Source organism: Aquila chrysaetos, chromosome 22, assembly GCF_900496995.4.
Source record: "Aquila chrysaetos chrysaetos chromosome 22, bAquChr1.4, whole genome shotgun sequence".
Taxonomy (NCBI): Eukaryota; Metazoa; Chordata; class Aves; order Accipitriformes; family Accipitridae; genus Aquila; species Aquila chrysaetos.
The window spans coordinates 14,437,362-14,450,000 of record NC_044025.1 but is presented as its reverse complement, the minus strand read 5'-3'; the positions used below and the strand labels follow the sequence as shown (position 1 = coordinate 14,450,000).

The window sequence follows — 12,639 nt, the reverse complement described above, 5'->3', positions numbered from 1 at the left end:
CCTATTTTTAATCTGACTGTTTACCTCTCTATTGCCCACCTAGTTTTTTATCAAGAGAAATCCCTATAAAGAAACAGTAGATACCTTAGTAGATCTGAACTAAAACTCTGGAGGCAAACACTCCTGCTTTGCTGAATACTTGGATATGTTATGCCATCCCAGGAGGTTCTGGGAAGCTGCGCTCAGGGGCTGTTGATCCAGGACTACCACAACCCTAGCTTCATTGCCAGACAGTGGGAACCAGGCAGTGTCCTGCACCAGGCAGCAATGTCCCTGCTGCTCTTGTCCCCCCAGTAAACCCGTGGCAGCCACCCCTTCCCGCAGGCTCCAGGTTTCTCCATGCACATGCACCTCCAGCACTTCACATAGCTAGAAACCATCCACCAATTCCTGGTCCTGTCTCCCAGCCTATTGCACTCTCCCTCTACTTGCCACAGCAGAAATAAGCCCAGAAGAGAGATAGACACTCTGTAAGTAGGCGATTCCCTAGAAGGACCGCATTTTATGAACAAGCACGGGATGGACAGCTTTTTTTTGCAGGCTATGAAACGTGCTGTGGGCTTGAAAGGGATGCCTTGGGTTGTTGGAGGGTAATAACAAGGTGGACACTAAACGTCAGGGCAGATGGATGTGATTCTCCTCTTCCCAGGGGATTTTGCAAGGCAATGGGAGAAAGGAATTTTTTTTCCAGACCAGGATGGCAAGGTGCAACCTGCTTGCAGGGGAAGCCAGATCACTTCATGAAATTAAAGGACCTTCATCAAAGCCACAGGGATCTCCCAATCCTCTCCTCCAGTTGCAAGAAATTGAACTTTTGTTTAAAAAACCAATAAAAAATAGGGAACAAATCCTGCTACTGCCTTGCCCTGCCTTTGCAGGGAATTGGCTGGTTCTCAAACCAAAGGTGTCTTCTCATGCTGGGTAGCCTCATCCCCACAGCTGACCATCCCTGTGCTCCTACCCATCCCCTGGCAGACCCACAGCACTGCTCAGAGTCGATGGCCAGCGTTATGTCCTTCATTGCTGAGCTTCAGACCTTGCCCCAACAAAGTCGGCCCAGCGTTTGGTGTAAAAGCTCAACTTCTGGAGCTACCGCTACTGCTCTAAGGACAGTTCATCTTCTGTGGAGATTGCAACAACTCGAGGTGCCATCGCTCTGTGCTGCCGACGGGCTCTGGTCATGCAGGGTAAAAGAAAGGATGAGTCCTGCTGGGAAACTGGGCAAATTTGGCCTTAATGCCTTTCAGCCAAGGAGGATAAATAATGACAAAGAGGATAATGGACACGGTGCCATGTTTGAGAGGAACAGACGGGAAGGTGCCTGGTTGCTGCAGCAACAAGGCCGGGCTTTCGGAAAGACGGGTTTTTCTTTCTCTTCTCACCTGCCAATCTTCCCCCCACGTCAGCGCTCTGCCGCTGCGGGAGACGAGTGGTGACATTTACACTCCCACTAACAAGCTGGTTTGGTGATGGGCAGCTCTGCAGGAGAGCATCTGGTGTCACAGAGCCCGAGCAGAGAGGAGGGGAGGGTCCTCTCAAGCAGTTAGCATAATTTGGGACTTATTATGAGCATTATTAGGGCAGGAGCGTGCATGGAAACAGCAGGCAAAGCCTCAGTGGGACATGCAGCATTTCCTACCCTTCGTGTGGGTCTGGTCCTGCAGCCGATGGGAGCAACAAGACACCGGTCCTGCCCGGAGAACATCTCTGCATGTCCTGCTGGGAGAGGGAAGGGAAGGAAACAAAAAGGAAAAGAAAAAGGAGAGGATGAGCAAGTCAAGCAACACCATAGAAGCAATTTCATTTCTCAGCCTGGCTTATGATAGCAGGCTGTGTCATCAGCCGTGCCCCTGCAGTTCGGCGTTCCTCAGTGCCCTACTGAAGCTGCCCGCGTCTTTGGCTCCTCGGGAGAAACCTTGTTATGGTGGCAGAGATGAAACTCAGGCTGTTCTCTCCCTCCTGGCAGTTTTGCCCACTGCTCTGCCTTACTATGCTTTCCTTTGCCTTCTGGATAAGGCAACTTTCAGTTCACCCAATTTGTCCCAATAATAATAGTAATAGTACTAATAGCAGTAATAATAATACCAATGATAATAATAATAACAATAATGCCACTGCAAAGTAAATGCAAGAAAAATACAACAGCTCTGAAATTAATTGTGTGAAATAGTGGTGCAGGAAACTGCTTTGGGTCATCTCCTCTCTTACTGGTCGATGCGCTGCTGGCATCAGAAGGAAAGTGGTAATTAAGAACCAGCAGCTTTTCCTGGCTGCCAGACCGCTCTGCCATTGCAGCTGGCTGAGAAGGTGCCCTGTTGGACCATGACCCCCAAACTGGGGGTGGAAATACAAGAATATCGTGGCCAATAAAACTTGTAATTTGTGTATTCCCATGCCTGGGAGAGCCAAGGAAGCCGGGTTTCCTAAGGATCTGTAGCTGCAAGTCGAAGACCCATGCGGAGTCTCTGATGCCTAGTATGGATTGTGCTGATACATTTATTTGAGTGAGAGTATTAATAGGTTTTCTCTTCTCTACAGTGTCATTCTTTTTCACAAAGCTTGGAGGTTCCTGCTATCTTGGAGATCTCCACCCTTCTGTCAAATCAAGGTGAAAGTATGGGCTGAAAATTATTAGTAAGACACAGACAAATAGGCTACTCCACCTCCTTCCCTGTCCCCATCCTTCCCTCTGAGCGCAGAGCATGTGCTAATCAGCCACTTTTCATTAAGGAGCCAGGCTAAAAGATTAGGATGTCAAGGAGGGCAGCCCACCTCTAGAGTCTTTGTCCCTCTCTGAAGCTGGTGCAGCCCCTTCAGACTGGATTTGAAGAGGCAAAGTACCTGATGTGTTGTAACCCAGTTTTCTCAGAGTAATTGCTCTGCTTTTCTAAATCTTCACTAAAAAACTCCCTACATTTTTCAGCTGGTGCTTAAAAGTATACCCAGTAATCTGCAGAGAAGAGATGACTGAACAAACGTACAGTCAAGCCTGGGGGAAAAAATGCATGAAGGCAGATTGTAAAAGACCAGATAAATAATCCTTCAAATATGGAAACTACAGAAATTAAGAGGATATTTGCAGAAATCTCTCATTGCAGAGAGAACACAGGAAGCACCGACAAGATTACAAACTGACCAGCGTATGAAGGTTATACAAGGGAGAAACCAAACCTGGCTGCCAGCGGCGACCATCACAGCTGCAGCAGTGCAACGCACACAGTGACAGTGGCAAATCTCTTGGCAGCGATGTCAATCAGCAAAGAATGGAAGATGAGATCACTTGTGGATTTTTTTTCCAGCAACCGAAACTCTGCAGGGGTGACCCCTAACCAAACCTCAGCATCTTTCAGCAGAGGGATCAGGATGGAAAGTTGCTCCCCGTGGCACTGGCACCTGCAGCGAGAGCTGCAGCTGGGCAGAAGCTTGGCAGCTTTCATGGGAGGTGGGACCAGATGAAGAAGAAGTAGAAAAAAAACTTTTTTTTTATCGTTCTGACTGCAACCCTCTTTTCTTCTTATTAAAAAAACCAAAAGTTCTCTTCTGTTACGGGAGGTTGTTTTAATTTTGAAAATTGAAATGTTTTCATGCTTTGCGGGTTAACTTTTTTGCCATCAAACCCTAATACAGCAAAAGACAGAATCCTTTTGCAAAACATACTTGCCTGAAAGACAGTGCCGGTGTCAGGCAGACTGCTCTTGAATCAAAACCTTCCATGCTCCTGTTGGTATTCAGTTTTGGACCCTTTCGACATTGCTCCAATATAGTTTTCTGCTTCCTGAATCCTTGCCCTTCCCGAAAAGTGTGGGTTGCTTATTGTAAAACCTTCCAAGCAAAGCAAGTGAATCAGCTGTCCTACAAGGGCAAGGAACAAGCTGTGCCACCCACCGGTCCATGTGTCCATGGAGTAGCAGCGAACACCAAGAACCGTGCAGAAGCTTCGTTACCAAGTGCAGACACTTCTACAGGCATAAATATTATTCTTTAACTGTGTGGCTGCATCTCAAATGATCCATATGCAATTTTCCTCCCACATCCAGGGAGCAGGGCCGTTAATGCTGGTCAGACCCTGGTCACTCCAACAGATTTGCACTGACCTGTTGGTCTTGCCCTGGGGAATCTCTACTGGCCATTGAGTCGATATTGCAGAGCAGTGACAAACACGGAGCAGGGGACCTCTGTCTGGCTGCACTACAGAGAAAGCGTGTCCTAGAAACAGGAGCCTCGTACACAGAGCTGAGCCAAGATTTTGGGTCCCGCTGCTGCCCAGATTATCCTAGCACCCCGGCTCCACCTGGTCAGCATGGAGGAGAAGGTTTTAAGAGCTGCAATGAGTAACATCAGGGTTAGATGTGGGGACTCGGTTTCCCTAGCAGTGAAATGAGTCTTTCTGAGACTCAGGTCTTCCTCAGAGAGCCGTGATGATTCATTAGGCAATTGTAAAATCAGAATGTAGCTGCTGACTGTGAGTTGCGGTCCATTAATAGCCCTATTTATTGCCAACCAAATAATTAGCTTAGACATGCATCAACGGGTCTTGATTGCATATGAAATAACTGCCTTATTACACAGAAATCAAATGAGTTTCTGAGGACAGCTCAGGTGTCACCTCAACCTCAGTACTGAAGAAGAAAGGAGAAAAAAAAAGAAAAAACCCCAGCCATTCCGATGTGTTGCTCAGCAACAGAATTTGCGGGGGAAACAATCTAGGAATGAAGGAATGAGCATTTCCAAGAGAACAGGTTATTTCAGGCGAGACATCAGGGACAAGCAAATGTCACAGAGGCAGAGAACTTTTTTTTTCCTTCTTTAATCAATAATTTAAACTAGGCATTTTGGGCAAAATAAGCATTTAAGTTAGCTGATTGAAAAATGGAGATCCCAAACCTTTACAAAGAGTCACATTGCTGAAGAAATGTTTATTTGTTTGTGTGAGGGAAACATTAGATTTACTACACACTGAATTAAAAATTGAAAATGCTCTTAGAAATGTCACCTGTTCATTTAAAGAGGAAGATGATGTGATGCCAACATTGCTATATTGTGTAGCATCCCTCCTGAGCAATCTCATATTAATTTTGTTGTTCTCCTTCCCACATGCCCCCCCCTCCCTCCCTTCTCCTTTCTCTTCTAGGACAAGACGAGCGCGCTGAGTCTCAGCAATGTGGCGGGGGTTTTCTATATCCTCATCGGTGGGCTCGGACTAGCCATGCTGGTTGCCTTAATCGAGTTTTGTTACAAGTCCAGAAGTGAATCAAAGCGGATGAAGGTGGCAACCCATTCCCCGGCCTTTCACACCTCCTCTCTGATCCTACCCCAGCTCCAAAGCTGCCTGCAGAGACGGATGCAGCCCAGACCATGGGTGGAAAGCCAAGACATAGGGATAACGAAGTGACCATGTCACTTGACTTGCTAGAAAGCAAGAGAAGCATCAGAGAAAGCTAAAAGAGGGTCAAGTGGGTCATAGTGGGGAGCTGATGCAAGATCAGACATGTGGCATAATGCTAGTTCAAAATCCAGATATAGAGCAAAATCATAGCACAAATGGTAACAGGAACACATTGCCATTCCTTAAAATTAACAAAAGCAGACTATGGCAAATGCGTGTGCAGCATGGATGAAGTGTGCTGGGGTTGGTGTGATACAGCCGTTACTGCAATATGAAAAAATCCCCAAACCCAAGCAGTTAACAGCAAGATAAAACTGGGGTAGCACGGTAATGAATCAGATCCTGTTGTTCCCTTTGCTGGCACCCTGCTGGCACCATTTGCAGGTTGGCAACAGTGATATATGCTCAGAGCATTGCTGCCCTGGGGCGGATGATGTGGGTCTCCAAATTCAGAATTACGGGTCCTCTTAGAGAGAAATTGGCCTCTAATGTCTCCTGTAACGTTTGGGGTTTTTCTCCACCCTGTCATGGTCTTGCAGAAGCGGACTTCCTATGACCCAGGAGATTTGTTTCAGCCCTAAATTCTGGTGTGCCTAAATTTCAGAGTGTCATGTCAAGAGTGGATTAGATTTGAGAGCCTTGGAGATACACATTTAATGCAGTATCTGTGGAACAAGTACATCTTGACTCAGATGACTAGCAGAGGCGATTCCTTATACAGATACCATTGTGTACAAGGGTGCAGTGGGATCTGTGCTGTAAGAGTAATATATCCTTTTTCTTCCTCATCTTGACCTCTTCCATGAGCATGGAAGTTGGTATAAGTATATAAAGTATGCAGTGAGTTTCATAAAATTTAGAGAGATTTTCACTTCCCTAAGCACTGAAACTTACCCAGAATCAAAAGGGATATAAGCAATCATTTCTTTGGGTTTTATGTCACCATTTCACAACATGCTTAATGTTTTGTCAGCAATAATAACATTTCTAATTCACTGAAAATGTGCAACAGCGCTTTTCCCACTGAGGTTCAGAAAATTCTACAGGCAATGAGAGGTACATTGAGCACAGGGGTAAGATAAAGTGAGCAATTAATATCCCTGAATATACAAAAATTAAATTATAATTGCTGTCTACACTGTAAAGCTAGATATGTCACAAATACACTGCGAAAGAGTGTCAGAATGCAATAGCTTCATAGTTTTAGTCTTAAGGGGATTCTGCCCTGCTGTGGATTCCCTGTGCTACTTGAAATGACCCACTAATTCACGTCAGTGTTAGCTTGCAGTGCTCTTGCCATGTTAAAACCAGCCACTGTGGGAAGGAGTCGTTGCTCCCAAAGTTAACATCAGGTCTAAGCTTGTCCCTTTGGCTGGCTCCCACCATCAGTTGCTGCCCCACAAAACCATTCAGCAGAGCCCAGGCAAGTGCCCAGAAAGATGGGCCAGATGCCCCTCTAAACCCAACCTCTGCTCAGCAAGTCCCCGCAGACCCCCTGGGCGAGCTGCAGATCCCACCAGCACAAGAAGCTGCTCCATGCCTGGCAAGGCACTAAGTTGACTGTTTCTGAACCGCTGTTCCAGATTTATCTGTTCTGGGTAATTCTTCACCTGGCTATCCCACTCTAGAAAGGATGGTTGGGCCCTTAGAGGTAGCTTAAACACAAAGAAACCAAACTGATTTCATCTTTTAGTTTAATTGCTGTAAACAGGTGGTTTCCTTAGATCGCTGAAAGCAAACATTTTGGACGGTATCTGGAACAGGAAGATGAGATTTGGTTTCCTGAATTAGGTTTGCATTTCCTGGTTACCTCAGTCGTCGCTGTAGACAAAAACATAGGCACATGCTCAACTTCTCACATGAGGAAAGTTAAACATATGCTTGCAATGAGTCAGAGTCCACCGTACATAACAGTACTGGAGTAGTAATAGCATAACTATGGGGGAAGTGTGTGTAATACCTCTGCTCAGATCCAGGATGACTGTTCTTATGCTGTAGAGTTTGAATAGTTTTTGCATATGGCACGTATGCTTTATACCCTAAAATACTGCTGAAAGATTTAATTTTGAATGTAGAAGAGGTGCAGATTAACAGAGCAGATGCAGTAGGTACATGCAGAAAGTGAAAGTCTGAGTGGAGACAAGGAGGGAGAGAACAGTGACAGAAAGACAACACTGGTTTATATTATAATTTCTCCAACATTGCTAAGGACAGGGGGAGACCCCCCCCCGTCCTTCCTAAAAAGGGTTTTTGTTTAATCCCACAGCAATCAATCAATGAAGCCATACGGACATCAACCCTTCCCAGGCCGGCTGCAGCAGGAGGCAGTGGAGAAAACGGACGTGTGGTCAGCCACGATTTCCCCAAATCCATGCAGACGATCCCGTGCATGAGCCACAGCACCGGCATGTCCCTGGGAGCTACGGGATTATAATTGGCCTTTTGACCCATTGCCTGGGTGAGAGCAGGGGCAGCCCAACTCCACCCCCTCCAGAGCCAAAAACAAACCCAACACCAACAAGACAAACGACGATGACAGAAGGGACAATTGGATGGATCTTCTTGAGGAAATCAAATCTATTTCCCTTTTTATTTGCAAACAGATCCACCGGCAGGAGAACGGAAACAGGTCTGTACTGCAATAAGGAGAGTGTAACGGGATTTAACAGACTCGTGAACCATCCCTGATCAAAGAACCACTGGAACACTAATGAGGACTATGCCATTTTGTTTTAACTTGGTTGTTAATAAGTCTTAGTGTGTGCAATATATATATTTTTTCTTACTAATTCCTGTGGTGTCAGGGTAACATCAGCCCTTTCCCCCTTCCCTGCTCAGCCCTTCAATCTGGTTTAGTTTGGGATGCAAACCATAATGTCTGAGCTACTAACAGCAAAAAAGAAAATCCGACAAATGGCAAGTTGAACTCCCTGCAGGGCGTCAGCATTGACCCCTTTTGTCCATCGTGATTCTGCCTTCCCTTGTTCTGTTGTGAACTTGGGCTGTGGAGTTATTGCAATGAGGCAGACAGCTGCGAACGGCTCTCCCTGCAACGGGAAGGACTTGATGCGAGAAAGAACCTGAACAAAAACACGAGGCTGTTTTACAGGGGCGAAGTCACGAGTGAGTTTGGAAACCCCAGGTAACCTGAGGACAACGTGATAATTCTTCCAGAGATGATGAGTGGCGGTTCAAGAGAAGAATCGTGTGCCTGGAGTGGGGAGCGTCCTGCGTGGCAGACTAGAGCAGATGGTTGGTCTAAAATCATGGTTGGCTGCTGTTTATGGAAGAGAGAAAGTAAATGCCACATTCCCCTCACATGTGACTCTCCTGCCTAGGTAATTGGAGGCTAATAAGCAATTGTGAACCATTTCTTCATTGCTTAGCTTCTGTGTGTGCTCCCTTTTTGGTGGTCACATAAGGGAACCATCCTGAGCCAGGAATAGACCATCTCAAGACATCCAGTTCTAGATGACTGCCTATTAACCAGTAAAACATGCTAGAAGTCATGGGGCTGCAATGGGAATATCCCCGCCTTTTTGCTCTGAAATCCCTTTATGGCCACTTTTCTAATTAAGAGGGACATTTTGTAGATAGTTGGCCAGAATGGCTTTTTGGAAAGAACTGCTGAAGCAAACCAAGGAGGAGACCCTACAAGAGCTTCATTCAAGTGTCCATGACATTCAACAGCATCCGGGCTGGTCAAACTCAGCCTTCCCATCAAGTTGTGGCCTGTCTGGGTACAAAGCCAAAAGTAGCAGATTCCCACTCACGTATCCTTAGGGAGGGGGAAGCATCCACAAGCCAGGAGAGCAGGTTGCTGACCCCACACTTGGTATTGCAGAAACCTGCACTGCCAGACAGGTAGCTGGGAGTCCGGCCGCAGGCATGGAGATCAAAGGGGCAAGGATGGTTTTCCAGAATTGCGCAAAAGGTTCGTTCTGTGAATCACTGGCATGGACAGACAAATGCTTCCCACCCTGGTGGGCCTGAGACACCTCCCCAGAAGTGAAGAATTCCCAGGGGAGCATCTGGAGCGAGAGAAGGTCTGTGGGGCAGGGACCACAGTGAACCCACTTGGCCTTTTCCCATCTCACAGGTCCATCACTGATGGCAAATAAAGTTCAAAGCTTCTCACAGGACCCAGCAAATATCTGTAAGGAGACTGAGCTGCTATTGGAGCATTCTGAGCTGCTTTTTCTCTTTTTTTTTTTCTTTTTTTTCTTTTTTTTTTTATTTCTTCTTTTTTTTTTCTGCAACGTAGCAAGGCAGGAGTAGGAAAAGAAGGGAGACTGGTGAAGAGAAAGTGATGCAGGCAAATGACTGGCACAGGTCTATGAGGAGGATCTGTCTATGCAGCTGTCCATAGGTACAGCTGGAAGCTGCCTGAATACCAGTTTCCATTAGTGTACGAATGTGCAGGTCAATATGTTTACCACCTTTAACACCAATCTGATCTGAAGTATCTGTTTCATTTACCCACTTGTCATGCAACACTTTGGAGACCAGCAAGTCAGAGTCAAGGTCCTAAGCGCGGGCACAGCATGTCTTGTGCCGACATGTTTTCCTCTCTCCACCGCTGGAAACCCTTGTGATCTTCATCTCTCATCACCGAACATGAACTCTGTTATGAGCCACTCCAAACACCTCTTCAGGTCACTTTGTGTTGGTTATCATTATTTTTAATCCGCTTTTCTTAATTTTACCTTCAGTTCTGTGTAAGTGCTAGCACAGTGGACGCATCCCACAAGCTAGCCTGTTTCCATGCCCAGAGCCCTCAGATGCATCTCCTGAGCCAGCTCCTGCCACATCCAGACCTTGCCACGGCGGTGCACGGCCGGGCACCGTGGTGGGAGCAGGCTGCCGAGACCCATCAGTGCCCCGTCCTCCTCCAAAGACGGGACCACGTGGCAGCAGGTCGCGGGGAGCCCGACCGGGCAGTTGGACGGTCTCGTGAGAAGCAGCGCGTCTGTGCTAGGACTGGCCGCTTGTGACGTGAAGATGTGAGATGCAGTTTTCAAAGGCTTTTGATCAGCGGAGGGGTTAAAAAAAAAAAAAAAAAAGATGAATAGGACAAAAGCGTGGCAAATGTTAACTTGTAATATGTATTTTTACTACACTTTTCTTAAAAATAGAGTAATGGTAAAACTCTTAAAGACATTGACATTTTTTCTCAACAGGAGTCCATATTTAACAGTTTTGGCTTTCATTAAATTTTGCTCTTTGGTACCTGGATCTTTTATTTAACAGCTATATTTGTTTTAACTGTCTTTTGTTTTTTCTTTCTTTTTTTTTTCTTTTGGCAGTACTGCAAAGGATTTTACTTTATCAAATGCAACAGTGTTTTTCTTTTCACATTCTCTTTTTTTCAAGCAGCATTTTTACTGGTAATTATTATTTACACAAAAATGAAACTATACTATCAGCTGGAATTTTAGCACCAAGGATCCATGATCCATTTTTCATACCTGTCCATGCCATTTTGTGCCAGTGCTGGATGTGTGGAAATGAAAATGATGTTACCCCTCAGGCAATATTACCCAACCTGAATCAAATGAGATTTCCTTGATTATTGCTGTGTCTGACTTGTGAACAGCAGCCAAATAAACTGCTTCAGGTTGAAATTGGGAATCTATCTAATATTTACCCAAGAGTCAGGAAACTAAACATTTATTGGGTTCAGAGTTAATGATTTTGCTTCGTTTGGAGTTTTGTGGGGTTATTTTTTGAGGAGGACTATTAGAGGATTTTAGCTTCTTTTTACAGAGAGGGAAGACATGGTCAGCTCAGAGACTGTTCAGAACCAGCACTGGTCCAAAAATCCTCACCGGGATCAGTTTTCCTAGGAGCTCCCATGCTGTTTCAGAGGCTTGGACATTTAAGAGGTTTCTCACTCAGTTTTCACACAATTAACCTGCTAAATTCCTCATCCAAAAGTCTGTTGAAGGGAGAAAGAGAGTGGCATTTTAAAGGGTCTTGGGCATTTATGCAGATGCTGACAGCTGCTGAGGTTAACTATAATCATTAACGTCTTGCTCTTACGTAGCACTTGGTATCACAGATCTGGAAGGACTTCCCTTCCCCGTATCATGATTCCCATTTATCGGCTGGGGAAGCTGAGACAGAAAAGTGCCTTGGACCAGGCATCCCAGCTCACCCCACAGGGCCATGGTTATAGATTCAAGGTCTCCAACATTCACAAGGGGTTTTTTTTTACCTGCTGGTAAGTTTTAAAGCTAGAGTCAGCAAGGGGCAGAATTAAGAAGTTTTGAAAGGGGCTGTGAACCCTCAGGCTTCAAAGCACAAGAGACTCCCAATCGATGGGGCCTGAAGGAGAGGTTTCCCATGATCAGGCTATGCTGGATCAGCCCATTTTGGTCTTCCACAATTGCTTAGGCATCCAGTACTGTACTTTGGGCTTGGACCCTGTCTCAAAATGCTCTTCTTGCTCAGTGGTTTACTCTTGGTTCCCAGTGAGGTTGCAAAAATGCACAAGAAATGTTCCTTTATATCTTGGCATAAATAGGACAAAGTTCCCTCCTAGTGGCAAAAGCAAATATTCCTTGTAAGAAAGTCTCCAGCAAGAATCCAAAACCATCTTCAGCAGTTGTTGAAGCAAAAAAACACCGAACCTTGAAGTGCAGCAGGTGAGGAACAGATGCATCACCCAGTCCATCCCTTTGCTATGGGATGATAACCCTGGCATGAGGACACAAAGCTGGGATGCTCCAAAAAGATTTGGCTGGACTTGTTTGTCTATGTGCCTACCTGCCATCAAATGCAAGGAGAACTTACTCATCTAAGCTCCGTGAAGGGACAGGGCAGGGGCGCATCAATGTTTGCTGTAACCCAGCGGGCACCACTAACCTGTTCAGCAACTTAGCCACATATCTCCATCAAAAGTTTTGGGAGACATGGGGAAGTTTTCACTGTGAACACAGGCTCATGCTCAGTTTTCAAGGATGCAGTCAGTCACCCAAGTCTCACGCATGGCTCTGGGTCCCCAGGTGAACATTTTTGTCCACACTGCTAACATGTTGGTCCAACACGGAGGCGCATGTCAGAGTTTAGATGACCCATCACAGTGGTGTGTGGTACCCTTAGGACACTGCTGGTACTCTTCACTGCCATGGCATGAGAAATAACAGCACAGGGGCTTAGCTAGTGCTCTGAAGCACCACCTTGGAGACTGAAGGAGATGGGTTCAGGCCCTTCCCACCAGCAAAGGTACCAGATTAACCCCAAACACCTTT

General features: G+C 46.0%; 1 protein-coding gene across 3 annotated transcripts in view; it reads left to right on the top strand.

Moving 5' to 3' along the window:
* The window catches only part of GRIA1 (glutamate ionotropic receptor AMPA type subunit 1), a 129,837-nt gene extending 118,827 nt beyond the window's left edge, over positions 1–11,010 (top strand). For 2 of the 3 annotated variants that reach the window (XM_029998050.2, XM_029998051.2), the window contains exons 15-16: positions 5,132–5,266; positions 7,632–11,010. In XM_029998050.2, coding sequence (XP_029853910.1) covers positions 5,132–5,266; positions 7,632–7,820 — 324 coding nt within the window. In that variant the 3' untranslated portion in view covers positions 7,821–11,010. Of the gene's footprint in view, positions 1–5,131; positions 5,267–7,631 lie in introns of those variants that run through there. The other variant, XR_003921060.1, reaches the window with a different exon arrangement.
* Positions 11,011–12,639: the final 1,629 nt, after the last annotated feature.